Raw genomic sequence first — 22747 nt, 5'->3', positions numbered from 1 at the left:
CCCGAGAAAAATTCAAACACCCATAAAATCTTTCAGACAACGTAGAGCATTCATGGACTCCCTCCGCCCATTCTTATACCCCATTAAGATGATGTCCTGGAAGTAGGAGGGCGAATGAGTTACTGTGTTGTCCCCTCCGCTAAGGACAGGGAGTAAGAGTCAAGCCATTCATTCCTTCGTTCCTTCGTTCGTTCATTCCTTCGTTCGTTCATTCCTTCATTCGTTCATTCCTTCATTCATTCATTCCTTCATTCGTTCATTCGTTCATTCCTTCGTTCGTTCATTCCTTCCTTCATTCCTTCCTTCATTCATTCCTTCATTCCTTCGTTCGTTCATTCCTTCCTTCCCTCCCTCCCTCCCTCCTTCCCTCCTTCCTTCCTTCCTCCCTCCCTCCCTCCCTCTCTCCCTCCTTCCTTCCTTCCTTCCCTCCCTCCCCCCTCCCTCCCCCCTCCCTCCCCCCTCCCTCCCTCCTTCCCTCCCTCTCTCCCTCCTTCCCTCCCCCCTCCCTCCTCCCTCCCTCCCTCCTCCCTCCCTCCTTCCCTCCCTCCCTCCCTCCTTCCTTCCCTCCTTCCTTCCTTCCTCCCTTCCTTCCTTCCCTCCCTCCCCCCTCCCTCCCTCCCTCCCTCCCCCCTCCCCCCTCCCTCCATCCCTTCCTCCTTCCTTCCCTCCCTCCCTCCCTCCTTCCTTCCTTCCTCCCTTCCTTCCTTCCCTCCCTCCCCCCTCCCCCCTCCCTCCATCCCTTCCTCCTTCCTTCCCTCCCTCCCTCCCTCCTTCCTTCCTTCCTCCCTTCCTTCCTTCCCTCCCTCCCCCCTCCCTCCCTCCCTCCCCCCTCCCCCCTCCCTCCATCCCTCCTCCATCCCTCCCTTCCTCCGGGAGCCCCTGGCGGAGCCCGGGCTCAGGGAGCACCTCTGTGCCCCAGAGGCCCGGGGCAGGTGGAGCACCTCGCGCAGCCTCTTACGGGCTCAGGGAGCGGGGTCCTGCCCGCCCGGGCCCCACAGCCCCACAGCCGCGCCCCCGCCTGAGCGCCGGCCCCTCCCCCCGCCGCGCGAGCCGCTTCCGCGCACGTGACCGCGGCTGCGCGTCGCGCTCTGACGAGCTCACGGAGCCGGCTGCTCCCGGCCGCGGTTCTCCGGCTGCGGCGCGGCCGGCGCGGCGGGGGTGCGGCGCCAGGTGGGCTCGGGCGGGGCCGGAGGCGAGGCCGGGCGCCGCGATGGAACGGTGAGCGGGGCCGCGACGCCGGGCGGGTCCCCAGGCGCCCGGGCCGCCGGTGGGGCTCCGACTTCGGGTCCCCAGGAGCCGCGCTGCGGGCTCTCCGCCCACGCAGAGTCCCGGGCGCGCGAGGCGGCGCCGCCGGGCTTTCCGGGGTCCGGGGCCGGGGCGCGGGGCGCGGGGCCGGGCGGGCTGCCCGCCGGCTGCAGGGAGTGGTGGACGGGCCCGGGCCGTCGGGGGCGCCGTCCCTGCGCGCGCTGGGGACAGCCGGCCCGTCCGTCTGCGCAGGGCGGCTCGGGCGCGAGCGCTGGCGAGCGGCCTGTGCCTCGGGGCCCCGTGCCGGCGGCGGCCCGTCCGCCCGCCCTCCCCGCGGAGCGCGCCGGGGCAGCGGGTGCCTCCCGAGGGCTCCTGCGTCTGTCGCACGGCTCCGGGCCTCCCGACTCCTGCGGCGCTCGGGGGTTTTAATGAGGAAAAAGCGGTCCGGGCCCCACGGACGCGGGCCCCGCAGCCTGCCTCGGTCGCAGCAGCCCCCGGGGGCATCCGGAGGGGAAGGAGAAGGACCCCGCGCCCCCGAGGTGCCGGCAGCCGTGGAGGAGGGGGAGTGGCCAGCTCTGCGCCGTGGAGCGGCGTCTGCGGCGCGGGCTTCGGGGGGCAGCTTCCCACGAGCGAGGGCAGCCTGGAGACACGACTGGGGCCCTGGCGAGTTAGGGGCCGGAGAGGTTTGACTGCACCCCTGCTGATTCCTCCGACTGCGCACGGACGGAAGGCAGCGCCCGGCTGGCGCCTGAGTGCGAACACGTGTGACGACGTGCGGGAAGTCCTTTCCTCCCGCGGCGCGGGAAACCAGGCCCGCATCAAATGTCAGCGCTCCGTGCACGTTTTCAAGGTCTTTGACTCAAACCCCAGGCGGAGGTAGCAGAGCTGTACTACCTGGGCACCACTCCACGCGTGGCATATGTCACTAGGGTCCTTGGGTCTCGCAGGAAGGGGCCTCCTGGAGGAGTGACTGTCCTAGGTGACAACCGCCAGCATGTTGAGGAGGCTCACGTGCGGGTCTCCTTGGGGCCGCACAGCAGCCCGGGCCGCACAGTAACCTTTCTCGTAGGCCGGAGGGGCAGATGTGGGCATTCGCAGTCCCGTCTCCTGGGGGGTCCCATGCTGTCGTGTATGTGACCCCGACTTAGGGGGACTCTGTCCTGCAGCGCAGCACTAGTCAGCACGGATGCACGTAGAAACCCCGAGCCCGGCTCTGGTGAGCAAGGGGCTGGGTGATGGGCTGTGGTTCGGAGGTCAGCCAGCCGCCATCGTGCAGCCTTCAGAGTGACTCGGACCTGGGAATCAGACCAAGTCTTGGGCAGCAAATAAAACTCCTAGGAGAAAACAGCCTGGAAATCCGAAGTGTCTACCTTACTTAGGTTCCTCGTGGGGTCCGAGTGCTCTTGGCAGATGGGACAGAGAGCCCCGTGCTGAGAAAGGTGACAGGGGACAAGAACAGGAAGAGAAGCTGGAGAGGTGGCACTGCTTGGGGCTGGGGACCAGTGCTGGGGGTCTGTGGCGCTGCCCCCACCCTCCCTGCTCGCGTGCGGCCCAGCCTACTTGTTTTAAAGAAGAGAAGAGAAGGCCATCCGAACCAGTCCAAACAAAGAGTTCCCGATTCTTAGAGCCTTACACTTACGTTTCCTGCAAGCTCAGTTCCTGTCCTGATAACCCAGGGAAGGGAGATGCCGGAGTTCAGGAGGAGACAGCAGGGCGCGTCTGAACAGTTGCTAACAGGACTTCCTGTTTGAGCTACAGGCTGTACAGAGTTGAGATTTCTCAGGTCTAGTTGTAGCTTTGCTCTTATTGTAGCATTTCTCTGCACACTTAAATAAGGCTGTCATTTTGTAGGTGTCTTGCTTGGTATTTACAACCCGTTTTTAAAGAGTATATTTTTATGTGTGTCTTTCATCCTTGGGCATTAAAGCGTAGAAGTGTTAGACTCCCCTTCTGCCAGCAGTCAAGGGCTGGCTTAGCACAGTGGAGCCCCGCTACGGTTTCTGTGTCCCATGCTTTCTAAATGTCCCCGTGCTTGAGGGTACACTAAGCCTGGGTCAGTATCCTATTTCTACAACCATGGAGTTATTTGGGATTACATCTCTTAGAATAGTTTTTTTTTTCCTGAACTGAAATGATCTCTAGAATAATAAGAGATAACAGAGTGTTTTCTATGTACCAGGTACTGTTCTCAATACTTTGTATACATCATTTCATGTAATCCTCACCGTCACTCTCCCCATGAAGAAGTTTCTCTTATCCCCATTTGACAGGTGAAGAAACTGAGGTGCAAAGAAGTCAAGTGAGTTTCTCAAGGCCACAGCTAGTAAGGTGCAGAGCTGAGACGGAAGCCTGGGTAGGCAGCTCCAGAGGCCACAGCCTGACATGTCCCCTACTGCCTCCAGTAACGGCTAGCAGTGACTGCAGCGGCTTTCGTGTAATAATCACTCATTTATTTGTCACAGCAGCTCTAGGCGGTAGGGTCCCTCAGCTTCCGAATTTGACAGTTTAAGAACCAGAGATCCCAAGAGATAAAGGGATTTGCCCCAGGTCACCCTGCTGGTCCGTGGTGGAGGAGCCTTCTGGCCCAGGGGCACCGCCTGGAGCTGGGCTAGGCCACTGCCCCCGGCCCTGCATACCAACCAGCATGTGGCCTGCTTCCTGGTTCTGTTTGTCCTGGGAAGGGTATTGATGACTTAACCAGCGTGCTCCTGGGTGTGAGTCACTGGGCTTGCAGCCTGGCAAGGATACAGGTGAACTCAGGGTTTGCTCATTAAAATACATTTTGAGGTTGTTGGGCCTTGACTGTTTGCTTTTCTGAATACCTAAATTATTGTAATATACTCGTTGGTTGATTGAAATTTCATAGGTCTTATTCTGTTCTCCCCCTCAAAGTTTCTTCTCAAAACCCATTGAGTGGTAGATTTAAAAAGGAAAGGTTTTGATGAGGGGGCCAGTGGAGTGAGCGTGAGGGAGTGATGGGCCGGCTGCCTTTCTGCCCCTGACCTTGTGAGTTCAAATCCCACTTCCATGTCTTGCTGACTGGGACCTCAGCAGGAGCTACCCTCCCCCTAGCCTTTATTTTCCCCATATGTAAAATGGGCTGATAATACCTGCCTCACAGGGAGGGGCCTGACCTGGTACCCAGTAGCTGCTTGGGCAATGCAATGCCAGCTCCTCCTGCCCTTTCCTTCACTTGGTTAAGCTCTGAACTAGAGGAGGGGAGATTTTATAGGGATCTTCAGGGATATTGGTAGTATGAAAACAGATGTTTTTTTAAAAGAAAAAGTAGGGGAAGAGGGAAAAGCATAACTATTACTACTGATAATTTACTGATTATTGCGTTCTGCTCTTACTGAACTGTTCTGAGCACGTCATGATGTTCTTTGTGCCTCCCAACAGCCCTGTGGGTATTGTCTGATTTACAGAAGGGTACACTGAGTCCAGGAGAGTTACTTAGTCTGTCCACATCTTCTGCCCAGGAAGTGGGGGAGCCAGGATTCGAACCCTGGCTGATAGGCCGGCACTTTGAACCACGACAGAAGAGATTCTTTTTATACAGATTAGGAGAAAAATAAAACCATAACTAAAATGAGAATGGACTGAGAGATTGAAAGTCCCTTTCCATACCCAGATTCTCATTTTAACTCGAAAGTGCGAACTCTGGATGTGAGTTGAACAGGTAGCAAAATGTGTAACACGGAGCGATTTTCCTCTCAGTTGCCTGCTGTACTGTGACTCTGTGAGGCCAAATAGAAGGGGTGCTTATAAAACCCTTGGCTCGCCCGCTGCATGTGCTGGTGTCACCTGGGTTCTGCAAAAGGTGGGATTGTGGGTGCTGGCTTCCGCCCTTCCCCGCACGGCGGAAGGACAGTACCGGGAGGTGTTTTCATTCTCTGCTCATCAGGCTCTCTCCCTTTGTGGTCATTCTGCTCCAGGCCCATAAAGAGGCTCATGGAGTGCTCGCCTCCCCACTTTTCTTGCTAGTGCTGTTTTATTAACTCTTATGGGGCCCACGTGGGAGGGAGAGGTGCTTAGTGGGAAAGGTAGTGTTGGCTCCAGCGGTTCTGGAGCATTCGGGGGCCCTACTGGGGACACTGGCTTTCCAGCTGGCAGAGCAGGGAGGAGGGTTGTGTGGCCTGGAGGCTGCTCTCCTGGGCGTGCCTGCGTGGAGCTGCTTCCGCCAGTTGACAGATGCAGAGGGCAGAGCCAGAGCCACAAAAATAAATTCAATAAATAAATAACAAATAAAAAACACTGGGAGAAAAAGGTTAAATTTTGCAATTCAGTGGTCAATAATTTATCATATTAAGGAAAAAGAACATGGAGGAAACCAGAGTAAAACCAGGGAAGAGCGCGTAGAAGTGGAAGGAATCAATAGTATTGAACGCCTGCCATTTGTAAGGCACAGCACTGGCCCCAAGAGGCCGGGGGAGCTCCACGTCAGGGGGAGGCCTGGAGGTGTACGAAGAACTCACTCACGATGCCGTCCCAGCGGGTGTGTGTGCGCGGAGATAGGTGCCATCTCAGTGGTTGGGAGACAGGGCGTCAGCTGGGCCGGGAGGGAGGGGTGCATGGGGGCTGGGGGCGGGGAAGGACTGGCTGACTAACTGCATGGAAGTAGGAAGGGCAGTGCATAGTGACAGGGATGGTTGGTGACAGTTCCAGGTGCCTTGAACTGGGAGGTTTCTATGCCTGTGTGACGTACGTAGTATCTTTTGTCTTTAATTTTGGTTTATTTTGGTGGGGGGGCTATGCATATCGATGGGAAGCTTTTAGTTCTAATAGACTGTGTCGTGGAAAGTGGCTTCACTAGCAGGAGTATCCGGAACTTGAGCTGGGCACGTCCAGGGTTCAGGCGCTGGCCTATGGCCCTGGTGACTTGCGTGGTTTTCATCTTTTGGCTCTCCGGCCTGGGCCTGTTGGCGGTGCCCACCCTGTCACGTGTGGGGTGGCTGCAGCTACTCGGGCAGAGCTTACATGCTCAGTCCTGTCCACCAAAGACGGCCCTGCTAAGCAGGGAGACCTTTCCGAGCAGCAGGTCCTGCACCCTCGTGGGGAGGACGGCTGCGGAGGTGAGAGCCTGGTGTTTTCAGCCTCTGTTGTGGCAGGCTGGTCTCGCTGGCAGGGGACTAAGGTGGAGGCGGGGCCGCGAGTGGCCCTGGACAGACAGCAGGTTGTGCTTCTGTCCTGCCCCCAAGAAAATCTCTTCATCTCCCTTCTTTAGAATGTTCTTTAGAGTGAAGTGGGACGTGACAGTGGGAGAGTTGTGTCCAAAGCCACAAGCGTCCATAAAAGAGTCAGTAACAGCTGGTTGCGAAGTGTTTGGCTATCACTCTGCGTGACAGGGAAGTCACTGGCGCGTTTGAAGGGAGAAGGAAGACACCTGGCTGTCTCTGGAGTGGCTGGGTAGAGAGCAGAGTGTGGGTGCTCAAGGCGGAAGCAGGGAGACCAGGGGAGGCCGCTGCAATCCAGTGGCAGGTGGCACAGGCCCGACTGGAGAAGTGACAAGGGCTGAGGCTCGTTTTTTGAAGCCTTGTTGATGCATCAGGTGTGGGGCGTGAGGGAAACACGTGTCCAAGATGACGCCAGGATTTGGGGCCTGAGTACCGGGAGGGTTGGAGTAGCTGCTCCAGGTGGGAAGACCACAGGCAGGTCCCGCGGGAGGTCAGGAGTCTGGTTTTCCAGTGTGACACTGAGATGTCCAGGTGGAGATGTCGAGTAGGCGTTTCGTGGGAGCCTGGCACTCAGCGCGGCTGAGAGGTGAACGTGGGATTCTTTGCGTGTTCGCCTCTGAAGCCTGAAACAGCTGAGCGTCACCCAGGCAGTGAGTCCGATGGGATGAGAGGCAAAGGCAGCACTGTGCAAACATGTCCCAGTAAGGTACTGGTGACATCTGCCTGTGGAGAGCCAGACAGAATAGTTTCCCAGCTGTTTTCTCGTGGGAATTTATGACTCCACTGACTTCACCTGACTTGGGAAATGAATATGCATAACGAGGGGAGATAGACTGACAGCCATTCGGGTTATGGCTGCAATTCCTGGGGTTGGCATTCCAGTAAAGGTATCTTTAGTCTCTCTAGGAAATATGTCTGATATTTTAAATCACCCATGAAATTGAGATTAATTTAGAAGAGACCAAGCTGACCCTAAGGGGACAGTGTTTTCCGTTGCATTTGAAAGGTCTCCCAGGGGCCTGGGGCCTCCAGCGAGGCCAGAATTGTAGAGTGTGTGTATTATTAGGCGCCTGAGTGGGAAAGATACACGGGCCTGGAGAGGAAGCCTGGTCTGTGGGGTCTCGTCAAGAAAAGCAAAGAGTGACACGGAGCTGGCAGGGTTTTGTAGGAAATCTTCCTGCCCTGGTTATCTAGATAGAAGATTTCATCAGCTGCTGCGCTTGTATGGGGACATGCGGGGTGTATGGGGACATGGGGAGCCCTTTCCCTGCTCCCTGACATCTCATCACCAATTTGAGGGAACCACGCGAACACTTTGGAGATAAATAATGCAAGCTGAGGATTGAATAGATGTTTTCTGAATGCCCACGTGTGTCTGGTGTCCATGCAGACAAACTTGGTCAAAAGGCACTCAGCTGTGCGGTGCAGACCGCGTGTGTTGTACTGGTTTAAACGTGTGGGTGGCCACGAGACATGGAGACGCGAGGGAACGCTTTGGGGACAAGATGGGACATGCAGGGAGCCGTGCCGGGTCCAATTTGGATGGTTTGCCAGGAGAAGAGAGCATGTCAAGTCAGGAGAACAGTGTACGAGTGGGCTGGTCTGGAGTGTGGCGTGACTGCCTGGGAGGCACGATGGGGTTTTCACGCTGGAGCCTGGTGCTTGGGTTCAGATGCCGCCTCTGCCACTTAATAGCTTTGTGATGGGGGCAAGTGACCTACCTTCCGAAGTCTGAGCTTTCTCATCTGTGAAGTGGGAACACTAATAGTACTAACCTGAGAAGGTAGTTGTGATGACTGAGGAACGATTTGGGGGACCTTGAAATCCGTAAGGAGGAGTTTCAACTTGAGTGCGTTGGCTCTGGGGCGTCACAGGCTTTCTGCGCAGGCGCAGCAGTTAACAGTGCTGTGACAGCCACGGAGGACGGTGCCCCGGAGGCAGTTGTGGGGAGAGTTGTGAGGGCCCGGACTGTGAGGCCAGTGTGCTGGGAATAAGAGCAGTTGGGAAGCAGGGCGTCACCTCCCTCCCCACCCGCCCGCCCCGTGGGGCGGGCGGTGCAGGGTGAATGAGGGTGGGGCATAGCAGGTGACCCCAGGGTTTCAGGAGGTGGGGACAGAGAAAGGGCAGAGGCAGGACGTGGACTGGAAGCAGGTGTTTCATTCTGTTATTTTGTTTTCTAATGGATTCAATTTTCAACCTATTGGCTGTACGAGGTGTGATCAAAAAGTATGGAAAATGTTTAAATAAAAAAATTTATTGTAGTATAAAAGACACATTGCCACTAACCCCCCTCAAAATACTCCCCCTCACTTTGAACTCACTTATCCCGTCGTTCTTGCCACTCTCTGAAGCAGTTCTGGAAGTCCTCTTTCATGAGTGTCTTTAGTTGTGCTGTCGTGGCTGCCTCGATGTCCTGAATCGATTCAAAACGTTTACCTTTCATGGTTATTTTGACTTTGGGTAAGAGCCAGAAGTCACATGGTGCCAGATCCAATAAATAAGGTGGATGAGGTCACACCGTAATGTTTTTATTTGACAGAAATTTTCATACCAGAAGTGATGTGTGACATGGGGCATTGTCATGATGGAGGATGAAGTAAAGACACTCACGAAAGAGGACTTCCAGATCTGCTTCAGAAAGTGGCAAGACTGATGGGATAAGTGTGTGTGAAGCGAGGGGGAGTATTTTGAGGGGGATTCATGGCAATATGTCTTTTACTGTAATAAATGTTTTTAATTTAAACATTCACCGTATCTTTTGATCACACCTCGTAAAGTAATGTAGGACTTCTAAGTGAAAATATTTTGGGAGATGCTGTTTCAGAGTGGGGTGAGGAGAGGAGGTCTTATAGTAAAGTAAGACCAGGTCCTATATAAATTTTTGCTCCAAAAGACGCATTAGAGCTGACTGTCCAGCTAGGTCTTATTTCCGGGGAAACACAGGACGTTGTGAGGTGGAGGGGACGAGCGTTCTGAGCTGGTTTCACAGTACATGGCCTTCACTCCTCGCTGCTGCTCCCGTCTTTATGTTGGCACCTCAGACTTTTGTCATTTTGCACAACAGTGTAAACCTGTGATTTGTCTCAAATAGGGTGATGTTTCTGAGGTGTCAGAAGTCTCTAGTTTTTTGGTGAACTGCTTCAAAGCTTTTAGACATGAACTCGAGAGCAGAAAGGGCCGTGGACAGGTGTCATTGAGCTGTGGTGCTGTGACTGGCCCACGACACCCTGTGGCTGGAGAGGGTGTCTGGACCCCAGACCGCGCAGAGTAACGATGCCCAAAAGGTTTGCTGCCCATCAGGAAACTGAAGACAGAGTGGAAATGGGCTTGTGGCCCACCTGTCCCAGCCGGGTCAGCCGGGGTGGCAGTGCCCGATGACATTTTCTCAAGCAGCGGCCTTTTTTGCTTTCTCCGTGTCTTTTTTCTGAGTTGGGTGAGTCTGCTGCCCAGAGTCCTTTGATTGTTGAACCAGGAAGATTTGTAATAAATTGGATTTAAGCAGAAGTGATGGGAAACAATAGATTTTTATAGCCCTCAAGGAGAAAAGTGGAAAAATCCCCTGGGTGGGTTGTATGCTGCCAAAATCTGATCTTGTGCTGTCATTCCCTTTCTTAAGTCTTTTCAGCCTGCCTTCTCACCTGCGAAATAGCTGTGCTTTTTCAATAAATCATGCATGTGTTTTAAAAATCAAACTTTTAAATATCATTATTCTTATTCTGTTTTCCTCTGTGCTCCCAGCCTCTGCTGGGAGCCTGAGCCCCGGGGTGGGGGTGGGGGGCGACCAGGTTGCCCTGAGAGCAGCAGAATGGGGTGCCATGCATGACTTTGTGGAATTGTTTTAAACAATTCTAGGTTTACAGGGCGGTGGCCAAGACAGGACAGAGTGTGTCTGCACACCCTTCACCCCGCTTCTCCCGTGTTAGCGGCTCAGACCCCATGGCACGCTTCTCACAGCTCAGAGAGCAGCAGTGGTGCGGTGCTACCGACTGCAGCCTGTTTGCAGCTCAGCCATTGAGCTTTGTGTAAGGCCCTTTCTAAGCGAAAAGGCGCCGTGCAGCTGCGTGCAAATCTTCCCTCTGCAGAGTGCTAGACACGTATTAAACACGCTGTGCTAAGGAAGTACTAACAGCCTGGACTCCTGCGGTGACAGACAGGTAACAAAGGAGACCTTGTTCTCAGCCAGCCCTGCATTCCACAGGGCTTTCCCAGAAGGGAAGGGAATTCATGGAGATGGGTCCCCTCAGCTCTGTCCTGCTGCCTGAGCCTCTTTCCCAGGGAGCAGCAGCTACCACCACGGGGCAGAGTGGTGACACCTTGGGCAAGTCTCTAGGCCTCAGTTTCCCCATGTTCAAGTTGAAAGCATTGGATCACCTCCCTGAGGTGATTTCTGTCTCTAATATCTTAAGGCTTTCAAGCCTCTTATAATTTGGGGGGTCCAAAATCCAAGTTGGGATCAAGCCACTTAATCCACTAGCTGTCTTCTCACACACAGCAGGGTTGTTTGTGGTTTAGCCTTGGACCTGAGTCCCAAGGGAAAAGATCAGGCTCTCATTCCTGTATTTCTTCACCGTGACACCGATCTGTCCGCTCACTCGCCCTAGTACCTGCGGGTCCTTCTGGAGAGAGCTGGCTGCTACGTGTCAGCCATGCCACGTGGGAGCGATAGCAGCTTATGGGCTCCACCTTTGCCCTGAGACGTGGTCCAGCTGATTTCCTGTTGAGGAGCTGGAATCTTTGGTTGTGTAAGGGAGAGGGCGTGTGTGTACACAGAACCACGTGAGTTTCGGGCGACAAAAGCAAATAACCATTCCCTCTGTTTCCGGTTGGAAGCCTGTCCCTCCCCCTCCCGGGGGTGAACTGTGGCCAGTCCATGAGGAATTCCTTGCTGCTGGCTCAGGTCCCAAGACCAGGAAATGCTAGAGGCATAAAAAGAATGTAGAAAGCAAAGCAAAACGAAACCCCGCTTGCTGTCACCTCTTTGGGTTTATGGGTCTCTTCTTTAGGTCATAGGGGAAGGGACAGCCACCTGCGGGCCACACCGGACCTGCCAGCTCTTTGTACCAGGGTTGAATTGGAACACGGCCACACGTGTGCGTTCACATTGTGTCCAGGCTGCGCTGAGGATTGAGGTGGAGACCGTATGGCCTCCAAGCCTCAAACATGTATCGTCGTGGTGCTCTACAGATTTTCTGTTTGTTTGCCGGCCTCTAGTGGAGACAGTTCTAAAAGAGACTGTGGAATTGTTTTAAATAACTCTAGGTTTACAGGGCGGTGGCCAAGACAGGACAGAGTGTGTCTGCACACCCTTCACCCAGCTTCTCCCGTGTTAGCGGCTCAGACCCCATGGCACGCTTCCCACAGCTCAGAGAGCAGCAGTGGTGCGGTGCTACCGACTGCAGCCTGTTTGAAACTTATTCCACCACGATTTTCTTCTGAGCAAAGGACAATAGGGACGAATAGGAGGGGACCTGAGAGGGCGAGTATTGAGATCGGTTTCCTACTGGTGTTAAATCACAGAAAACTATGAGCAACTTGCTTAGTTGCATCAAAACCACACCCCACAGTGAAGGTCAGGCAGAGCTTCACCACAGTGGGGTGACACGAGTGAGGGGTGTCAGACTGTGAGGGACCCTGGACCAGAAACATGAAACTGTGGGCTAGTGGGAAGACCAGATAGAAAATGTGAAGCCGGTGGCACCTAGAGTTGCAAGTCTGGGCTCGATTGTGACAGCTAACCGTTAAAGCTGTTTATGAGTGACCAGGACCTGCACCACTTGGGCTCTGCTCTGCAGCTGGACGCAGGGCTACGTGTAGGGTGGGTCCAGCGACCACGTACACGGCGGGCTGAAATGTGCCCTCAGTGGGCATGCGGGCGCATTTTCCTGCCATGAGGAGGGGTATGGCCGGCCCTATGCAGACCAGAGTGGCAGGGGCCCTCTCCACAGAGTACTTGATCCCAGACGTGCCGGAATGCCACCCCGACCCTGCAGTGGGCACTGAGGTCCTTGAGACTGTTTCGTCAGGCGAGGAACCTGGTTGCAGCGTAGGTCAGCGTCTGAGGTGAGGGCTTCCGGAGGGCGGGGCAGCCGGTGCACTGGCCTGGGTGCCGCTGGTGTGGGGAGGAGCCTCGCGTGGACCGAGCTGTCTCCCTGCCTGCCGCTCACCCACTGGCTTCTGCTCCGCAGGCTGGCGCCCATGCGGCTGTACACGCTCTCCAAGCGCCACTTCGTCCTCGTGTTCATCGTCTTCTTCGTCTGTTTTGGCCTGACTGTCTTCACCGGCATCAAAGGTAAGGTGCAGGGTTTGGTCATTTTGTCACTTATACTTACCTTGATGCAGTGCCTTTCAGCCCGGCCCAGCTGTACCCACTTGCCCTTACCCGCCAAGAGCCCCACTGTGCGCCCGCTGGGTGGAGGGGCTGTTCCCACGGCAGCCAGGGCCTGGGTTCAGCATGGCAGCACTGGGCTGCCTTGACCATAGAGCTTTTGTTGGACTCAAACATTTCTAGAGAGTCTGTTGTGTGCCAGGACCTAGCCTGGGTGCTGGGAATCCAGAACACACCGCCGACGTGGGGGACGGGCCATGTAAACGTTCCAGTACAGCGAGTGGTGGGGAGGGCGTGGGGTGCTGGGAACCGGCCTGCGGTGGCCGCAGGGGGCTGGGGGGACTGATCTGGCAGGAGGGAGCCCGCGGATGGCTTTGGTCTAGTCTTCAGGGCCCCAGGTGCCCTGCAGTCACCCCCATGCAGAGTGAGGGGAGAAGACCTGGGTTTCTGGGAACCTCGTGAAAACCACTGACATCTCTGGTCCTCAGTTTTCTGTCTCTGAGAAAGGGGGTGGGATGGGGTGATTTCAGAGGTGTTTTCGAAGCTGAAATTGTTATGATGTGTGCTTTCAAAGCCTCATTTCTTAACCTAACGCTTGGGCTGGTGACTGGACTGAGGAAGCGGAGAGGGTGGTTACTTAGATGCTGTTTGCCTGCTGCTGATGACGGTGATGATGGTGACCGTGGTGATTGTAGCCAACCTCGTTTTCCTTCCCGCGAAGTCACCAAGGAATCAGTTACATAAATCACAGCACAAGACATACCCCTTATCTTACTTGATTTTCACAGCTGGCCCCTACGATTTGTAGAGCGCACATTAATATTCTTGTGGTCTCCAGTCTCACAGGACCTCAGCTAACTGTTTCCTGAAGCCACTGTCTGTCTCACACGTGCAGGATTACACTCAAACTTCTCCTCTCTTGCAGAAATGAAAAGTGATATACAGCAAGGCTGAAATAAGAAAAACCATGTTAGGATTTCCACATCCCTTTCTTTCTTGCCATAGAGGACGAGTATTAGTCAGGGTTCTCCAGAGAAACAGACCGATAGGATGACAGAACCTAGGATCCTGAGAACTGAGTTTCAGGAGCTGCGCATGGTAAGACCCGTGAATTCTGTAGCACGGGCCTGTTGCCACACTGCTTTGCTGTGAAGGGGGTTTCTTGGTCAGAAACAATGCTGTGTGGCATCTCATGACTGGATAAGGCATTCTATAAGTGCTCAGGTGGGAGTTTTGACAAAAGCATTGTGTGCTGGGAAGGCAATTCCATACCCACAGTAAGTGTGCATTCAAATAAGAACAAAACGGGGCGGCCGGATGGCGCAGGTGGTTAGAGAGCGAGCTCTCGACAACAGGGTTGCCAGTTCAATTCCCACATTTCCCAGTGAGAAGCAGCGGCTTGAGGTTGGAGCTGAGCTGCCAGTGGGCAGCGGGATAGATCAGTGGTCAGAGCACAGTGCTCATAACACCAGGGTCACCAGTTCGATCCCACATGGGCCACTGTGAGCTGTGCCCTGTACAACTAGATTGAAAACAACTTGACTTGGAGCTGAGCTGCACCTCCCACAACTAGAGTGAAAAAACGACGACTTGACATCCTGGAAAAACACATTATTCCCCAATATTCCTTAATAATAATAATAATAATAATAATAATAATAATAATAATAAAAGGAGAACAAAACGCTGCGCCTTCCTTGATGGGCATCGGTCCACACGAATCACCTCAGCAGGTGGCTGCCTGATCCGCCCCCGGGAAGCGGTGCGGTGTCCAGGGCGCAGTGCTGGTCTCTGCTGCTGGCACGGTGGGCATTCAGTGGTGGCCGCAGCCAGGCCAGCCTGGTGAGTGAGGTCCAGGTGGCTGAGCCCTTGCATGACCTCCATCCCTGCCTCCATGGGTACTTTGCTCATGAGCCCACTGGGCAATGGCTGGGGAAAGGGGCTGACTGGCATCCAGAGAGTGGGTCATCCTGTCCACTTGATTGTTAAAATCCTCCTGTGCTGAGGTCACCTCTTGGTGAGCATTCATGTGGGTCACAAATGTTTTCACATTTTTTTGCCCATTCAGAGAGGTCTATCCACATACCTCTTTCCTTGTCACCATTTTTCCAACATGTTCCTTCCAGGTCTCTCACCACCTAGGCAAACCACTGGCCACAGCCCCAAAATTGGTGTATAATCCGAGCAGGGTGATCAGCCAGGCACACTGCCCCACGTTCTGCCCCCGGACGATTTCCCGTCACCACTGTCCTGCAGGGGTGTCCCAGGAGGGGCTGCCGTGCTGCAGCTGTCCCCTCGGGTGGTGCCTGCGTATCATGCAAAACCATCTGTAAACCAGGCCCAAGTCTTCTCTGTGTCTGGCAGCTGATCTTAGAAAACTCCCCATGGTGCCATAGAGGCAGGCTGGGAGAGAAGATAGTGCAGTCGGAGTGGGGACCATGGGCATTGGGGCCACATCTCCCTGTGACCTTCTGAGCCTCGGGCCAGGTCACATGTGTGCCACTTCCCTCTGGTGGTGGAGTGAGTGCTGCTGTGCCCGCCCACCTGCATGGCCCGATGCGTCAGGTAACACGAGTTCACGGTGGGCGCTCAGGTCGCATGGTCATGGGTGGCCCACGGTTAAGTATTCAGTCTCCACTGAGGCCCAGGAGCAGGCCAAGAGCTGTTCCTCACAGGGAGGGTGGTTATCTGCAGAGGGTGGCAGGGCTGTGCCCCCGGGTCCTGAAGGCCTGCTCTCAGATGAACCCCCGGGGCCTGCAGAGGCTCCACACAGCGTCCCGATCTGTCACTGCCACTTCGGGCACAGGGGTCTGCGGATCACGTGGCCCCAGTATTGGAGCAGCTGGCATGGCAGCCCCGGCAGCTGCAGAGCCTCCGCTCGTTCCGGGACGCACTCAGAAGTAGCAGCTGTTGGGTCACAAGGTGAATGGCCTGGAGAAGCTGACCAGATGAGGGACATGTTGCCTCCAAATCCAGAGGCCCATTCGGCGCCGTGACTGTTTGGGTTGTGTGAGGGGCCTGATGCAACAACTTCACCTTAGAAGGGCTATCTCTACACACTGCACACCACTGGACCCCCAGGAATTTCACTGACGTAGAAGGCCCCTGAATTTTAATGGGGTTTATTTCCCGCCTTCTGATATACACTAATGTCTCACCAATACGTTTAGAGTAGTTGCTCCTGTCACTCACTTGGTAGTCATTGTAATGCCATCAGTGTATGATGGTCCATGTGACAGCCTGTGGATGGGGTGTGCTCACGACCTCTGTGAACTAACTAGGGAGGCCGTCTCCCCCTATGGGACGACAGGGAAGGTATATTGCTGGCCTTGCCAGCTAAAAGCAAGCTGCTTCTGCTGGGCCTTGCTCTCAGGGACAGAAAAAAAAGCATTAGCCAGGTCAGTAGCTGCACGTCAGGTACCCGAGGACGTGTGAATCTGCTCCACAATGAAACCCTATCTGGCACAGCAGTCAAGTGGAATGACCACCTGCCTAAGCGTAGGATAAGCCAGTGTCTTCCGCACGGGCTGGTTAGGCGAGTTGGTGGGATGTGGTGGAAGCTTTCAAGTCCTTGGTGGTAGCAGTGGCGTCTGTATCCCTCCAGGCACGCGGTGTTGGTTTTGGTTTACCGTTTTCCTAGGTAGAGACAGTTCTGGTGGCTTCCACGTGGCCTTTGCCACCATAGCCCTCACTCCACAAGTCTGGGAACCAGTGTGGGGATTCTGCCAGCTGCCGAGTATGTCTTCAAGTGTACATCCTGGAAGTAGGGCATGAATGGGTGGCGGGGCCTGGGGACCTACTGGGTCAAGAACGTACCTGAGCTGAAATCCACAAATCACCTGACCTCCACACTCCCTACTTCATCTGACGGGTGGATCCTTTGGGGGCTCCTGAGATTAGTGTCAGTTCAGGGCCTGTGTTCAGTCGTCCCCAAGATGTCTAATGATTTCCTTTTCCCCCTATGCACACTTATCCTGGTAAAAGGCTGTAGGTTCCTTTGGGAGAATGGTTAACAGTATAAATTTTTGGCAGTGTACTGGGATGCCTTCTTGAGGAGACCCAGCCTCTTCATTCAAGGGGTTTTGGGCCTATAAACTGGCTCTAATCTGGAGACTGTCGATGGGCTGTGACTCTCTGTTTTTATGATTTAGCTTAGACTTTTGTTCAGTTGACCTAGGACTTTCCTGCTTATACAGATCAAGTGAGAGTTTAGTTGGCTTCCTATGAATTTCACTTCTAGGAAAACCATGACCAACTGTGTTTCCCCAAAAAATAAGCCCTAACTGGAAAATAAGCCCTAGCATAATTTTTTCAGGGTGACATTCCCTGAACATAAGCCCTAATGAGTCTTTTGGAGCAAAAATTAACATAAGACGTGGACTTATTTTCAGGGAAACACGGAATTAGCAACGCCAGAGGTCTGTGTGAGTCAGACTGTTCTGATGGCCATTTTGCCTCCACTGTCCATTACGGTAGCCATGCCCACCTCGCCTTTGGTGGCTGAGTGCCACCACTTGGCCCCTGCCACCCCTGGGCTCCAATTACTCCAGTGCATTTTTTTTTCCCAATTCAATGACCACACTTTCCCCTTAAGTAAGGTCTGGCCTCCGAGAAAGAGTAGTCATAGAGCTCGTTAAGGATTCTGGGGGCTCCCCTCACACATTTATTGCACTAGTGGTGAAAGGTATGTCTCTGGAATCTCCCATAAGGTCTTAAACGACAAACCACCCTAACATTCCAATCTCCCCAAGGCTCTGAATCTCTTCCTCTGCATTAAACCAGACAGGCGCAGCCTTTCTAATTCACTCACCGGGGGCCACCTTTTGGTCTATGTTTTCGCCAACCAACCAACCTATGAGAGCCCTTCCTAACTCCCGGCTGCAGCGTTCAATGCAGAATCTCTGCTTAGGGAGCCCATAGCCATAAGTCCAGCCTGCTCCAACTTTATGACCCTTCCATCATTGCCTCCGTTCCCACACATGTTCTCTGATTTCTGTCTGCATACATCAGAAAACTCAGGTAGTTCTTTTGGGGTGTAGCACGCCTCCTCATGCTTCACCCTTTGTACCTTGCCACTAGGGGCCTGCTGGCACTCGAGTCTAATTATAGTTCTAGAAGCAAAGTGGGTTGATCCTGAGGAGAACCGGTATCGTCCCTTGAGGCAGCTGCCTCCCAGGAAGCCGTTGCCGTTTTCCTGGGTAGTGCTGGGTTAATCCCTCGGAGGTGGGAAAGCTGCTTCCACTGGGAATGGGAAGAACTCTTCCACTGGCAAGGAAGGCTCTTCACAATCTAGCGGCTCAGTGTTCCCCAGTTTCATCAGGATCTTCCTGCATGTCCCCAGGACAGGACTCCATTCTTTCTCAATCAGTGCCCTCACTTTAACAGTGAGACGCCCTGTGAGGCGGGGAGTTCACCTTGCGCCCTAATTCAGCCAGTTGCAGGATGAGCTCCTGGGTTTGATTTTTCAGCAGCCTCAGCCTTGTAGCTACTGGAAATAAGGGTCCCCTGCCAGGCACACAGAAGCCTTCAGGTCATTTACGGGGCACTTGAGCTGAGAATTGAAGTTCCCCAGCTCATCCTTTTCGTTCCCCACTTTGTCCAGCTACATTAGGAGCGACCAGCCACCTCATTACATTGGTGAGTTTTCCATAAATGTTCTCAAGTATCATAAACAGAGTCACGTAGCTCCTTGCTTCTTGTAGGTGGTTGAGTAGGAATGTCCAGCGGAGATATTCTACATCTTTTTGTGGGCTATCAGTCTGTCTACGACGGGACACTAGCATCTGGTCATCAGCGTCTTGCAGCTGAGCAGGTTAGAGAACCAATTCCAGAAACTCCGGAACCAACACAGGAAAGTCATCCTTAACCTTCTGTTCCTGTAGACCGAGGTTCTGTGTTAGTCTGCGTTCTCCAGAGACACTGAACTGGCGGCAGGCTGGCATGGTCACCGAGGCGCCCAGACAGCTGGCTCACATGCTCAGGGTGACCTGTGGGAGAACGAACGCACTTCCAATGAAACTGAAGTCTGACTCACAGCGTCTCCTTTGATCACTTCTTTTAAGGCCCAGGCTTTGAAAGATTGCACTGTAAGATCTTATGAAGCTTGTGAATCTGTCACTGCAGCAAAAGCCTTGATTATATATTACTTTTTTTTTTATATCTTCCCCTTAAATGTTTTTGGAAAACTGGATTAACTGAATGAATAGATAAGTGTGTCTAAATTTTTAGCAGAAATCTTTACACTTTACGAAATAGGCACTGTCTGCATCATGAATGTTTTCTTGGATCTGCACTCCAGAGGGAGCCGTCACTTGACAGCTCATGCGGAAACCCAGGGAAACTGCCTGACGTGGCGGTCGCATCGTGTGCATTGCTGTAGGAAGTCACGAAATGTAGCCGAGTGGGTGTTGTGTGTCTGTGTTTGTATGTTTCTATGTTTTACATATGTATAAGTCCTCTAAAGACACCAGGAAAATAAGACCACCTCCATATAATATATGAGTCATTTTCGGCATTTGAAAAAAATCAATAAACTAATTATCAACATAGATATATATATAACATGCTTTTTTCCTTCTCTGTTACACTTTAGGGCCCAAAGTGATCCAGACTTCGGCAGCTAATTTTTCACTAAATAATAGCAAAAAGGTAAGACTGGGTCTAATTGGCAGTGGGTGGGGCTTTTAAACTTCCAGATCAGTAAGAGATGGCCCTTCTTTAGAGGGTCCTTAAGGTAGAACGCCTCGCCCTGGCTTGCTTCTCAGGCATCATGTATTTCTTACGACACTGTCAGCTGCTGGCCTCTGAGTTCTTGTTTACTGAAGTGACCTTTTCTCACTGTAATAAATACCTCAATGCTGAGAAAGGTGGTTAACACTTAGGGAGCAGCAGTTCATTTCCAGAGGTTGGTTAACTCATCCCGATCCCTCATATCTGCAAGGCTTGTTGGTTATAACTTCTGATGATGCTCACTTTATGTTTTCCCAAGTTAGGACGTGGTCTCCTATTTCTCACAGTGACAGTCCTTTCTAATGACTGGTGTTCCTACATGAACTCAGTTTAATTGAAAAAAATCCTTCTTTTCTTTTTTAATGTGCCTTAATTCTTCACCATCTTTAGAGAAAACAAAGATCCTTCCAATTGGAGAATATTGTATTGTTTAATAAATACTAAGTTGTGAGAGCCTAGATAAGTAAACCCTTTTCTTTTTTGGCGTGCCAAACATAATCTTTATGTGTAAACAGAGTGCACTTGACTTGTATTCTCATGGCACCATACCATGTGTGGTTTAAATCTGATTATCTGACCCCAAATATCCTCTTGTCTCTGTTCTCCCAGCTCCCTGCTACGTTTCCACCCTTACAATTTTCAAAAAGGCAAAAGGAGAAAAATGTCCTAAAACTTACACCTTCTAATTCTCCTTTTTGCTACTGCAAGCTTGAAAGGGCGCCCTGTTTCGCCCATTTTCTTTCCATTTCTTTAACTCTCAGACTGAGGATCTGATTTGAAAAGTTACAGCCATGGAGCTTCCTGACCGGAGTTTGGTCTTTTAAAATTTCTGTCTCTCAATAGATCAGTCTTTTTTCCAACACTGAACATAGCAGCCATCCTACAGAACTGACTTGCTTCCAAAAATCATCCTCACCCCTGAAAGATTCTAGACCAACCGACTGTGGTTTCATGCTCTGATGGCCTTTGTGCACACTGCAGGAAGTTTTATTGAGGCCTGACACAAGTACTAAAACACAAAAACCACCCATTTCCGTTCAAAGACCGTGCATTCAAATGATGCTTTTCTCTGGAGCAGCGGGTGGAACTCGCCCTAACCCACTGCCATTAGATGCCCGCATGGTGTTTTTCAGCTGACACTGCACACGTGTCATTGACAACATGGTCCCCTCTAATTTTTGTTAAGACTTTCCTAAAGCTGAAAATAACAGACGTCCAACAGTGATGTCTGGCACGTTGATACTAAATCAGTGGTTCTTGTGAATGTATTTCTTTGATGTCCTTATGATCGTATTATATAGCTCATCAAATGCACTTTTAATTTTTTCTCCAAGATGGCTTTTTCTTGGTATTTAAGTAGGGGTATTATCCCACGGCTGCAGGCGGGAAACCGCCTGCTGACGGGTTTTTCAGGAGAGACAGAATTGCAGCAGAAAGCCCTTTCTTTTTCTGGAAGGCAGAATTGCACTTACATTGTCAAAAGGAACACTACACGTTGTTTCTGTTTCAGCATCAATGCTCCAACCCTTTTGCTAAATGTAAATTTTATATGTTAAAGTGAGGTATTTAGTAAACTCAATGAAAAGGTCACATGGCTTAACTTTTTCTCTTTTTCCCGCAGCTAAAGCCAATTCAAATACGTTCAAACCCACTGTCTACATATAATCAGCAACTATGGCTGACATGTGTTGTTGAGTTGGATCAATCAAAAGGTATGAAGCCTGATATTTTGGTCTGATTTTCCTTTGTACAGAGCACCCTATTCTAAAGGTTGAAAGAGCTTTAAAATCTTTTAACAAGTGTTCAAAGATGCATTACAAGGATGGTCTTTATGCTTTATAATAGCAACAAATTTGAAACCCCTTAAATGCCCTCCAGAGTATGTTATGACGCAGTCTGCAGGGAGAGCTGGTCAGTCCTCAGGGAGAGCTGCTCAGTCCTCGGGGAGAGCGGCTCAGCCTGCAGGACGTGCTGCTCAGTCCTCAGGGAGAGCTGCTCAGTCCTTGGGGAGAGCGGCTCAGCCTGCAGGACGTGCTGGTCTGCTTAGCTGAGTGGCTGCAGAGTATAGGTGCAGCTGCTGCAGCCTGTTCAGTGTGCTCATGGAGAGAAGTAAGTCCCAGTGCCTCAAGGCAGTAGATCTGTCCCCCAGGGATACGTGGTAGCATCTGGAGGCATTGTGACATTTTGATTGTCACGTCGGGGGAGGAAGGGGCGCTACTGGTATCGAGTGGGGAGAGGCCAGGGATGTGGCTAACACCCTCCAATGCACAGCACAGACCCCAAAACAAAGACGTATCTGACCTCACAATATCCGGGTGCCGAGGCTGCAAACCCCTGGCCCAGAGCATCCACAGGATATAACGAATTAGCTCCGCCCGTCTAGAGTGGCGCTGGTGATCTACCATCCCCTGAGGAACCGAGAACATGGTCACCCGCTTTATTTTCTGGGTCCTGGGATTCATAGGAGGGACTTTGGTTGAGATAGAATTTGAAAAGATAACACTATGACCACAGTAAATTCAGTGGGAAAAAATGCATATTACAAAAATAAAACCTTTTTATAACATTTTAAAAAGATAAATAAATTTGATATCACTGTGTATTTGTATGTCTAGGGTTGGGCACATAAATGTTCATTATGGTTATCTTAGCTGGTGGGATTATAAGTGTTTAATGCCATCTATATATTTTTTTGTTCTCTGATTTTTTAACAATGAGTATATAACCAAAAAAAATAAATTATGTATTCAGAAAAAATAAATGTATGTTTATATTAATATAAAAGTTAAATATTTATGTGGCAAATTGAAAAGTAAAATTACATTAGCCATGAAATATATATTCTTTTGTTGACATGAAACTGATGGATCTAAAATGGAAGTTTGGATATAGGCCCCCTGGGTAAGGGGTTGCAAGTAGAACCTATTGGAAAGACTTTACTTTGCTGGCAAGTGTGGGGTTTTCAAAGATGCTGAGTGAGGCTGAGATGGTCAGAGGGCTCTCCTGGGTCGGCACAGAGCCAGGCAGGCACCTTTGTAGGTGTGACGTGCCTAATACGGTTCTTTATACTGAGCTTCTTTCTTTTGTAGACATGTCTATTACGAGAAGCTTTCCTATGACTGTTAAAGTCAACGGTGTAACTCAAGATGGAACCACCACGTTCATTCATAACAAAGTTCACAGTCGGACAAGGACCCTCTCATGTGCAGCGGTGAGTGCGTGAGTGCGTTCAGCGGTCCCTGAGTGTTCAGGCTACACTGTCGCAGACTCGCTT

The 22747-nt window shown here is 52.1% G+C and overlaps 1 protein-coding gene across 3 annotated transcripts in view; it reads left to right on the top strand.

Moving 5' to 3' along the window:
• TMEM181 (transmembrane protein 181) overlaps positions 1 to 22747 on the top strand; it is a 63603-nt gene that overhangs the window by 15093 nt on the left and 25763 nt on the right. Inside the window, exons 1-5 of one of the 3 annotated variants that reach the window (XM_081035166.1) lie at positions 1090 to 1218; positions 12605 to 12708; positions 19337 to 19392; positions 21095 to 21185; positions 22563 to 22684. In XM_081035166.1, the coding sequence (XP_080891292.1) occupies positions 1211 to 1218; positions 12605 to 12708; positions 19337 to 19392; positions 21095 to 21185; positions 22563 to 22684 (381 nt within the window). In that variant the 5' untranslated portion in view covers positions 1090 to 1210. Of the gene's footprint in view, positions 1 to 1089; positions 1219 to 12604; positions 12709 to 19336; positions 19393 to 21094; positions 21186 to 22562; positions 22685 to 22747 lie in introns of those variants that run through there. The other 2 variants (XM_081035165.1, XM_081035167.1) reach the window with 2 other exon arrangements.

Source organism: Rhinolophus hipposideros (assembly GCF_964194185.1).
Source record: "Rhinolophus hipposideros genome assembly, chromosome: 3".
NCBI lineage: Eukaryota > Metazoa > Chordata > Mammalia > Chiroptera > Rhinolophidae > Rhinolophus > Rhinolophus hipposideros.
Note: the sequence above shows the minus strand (reverse complement) of the source record. Positions and strands in the feature narration are given on the sequence as shown.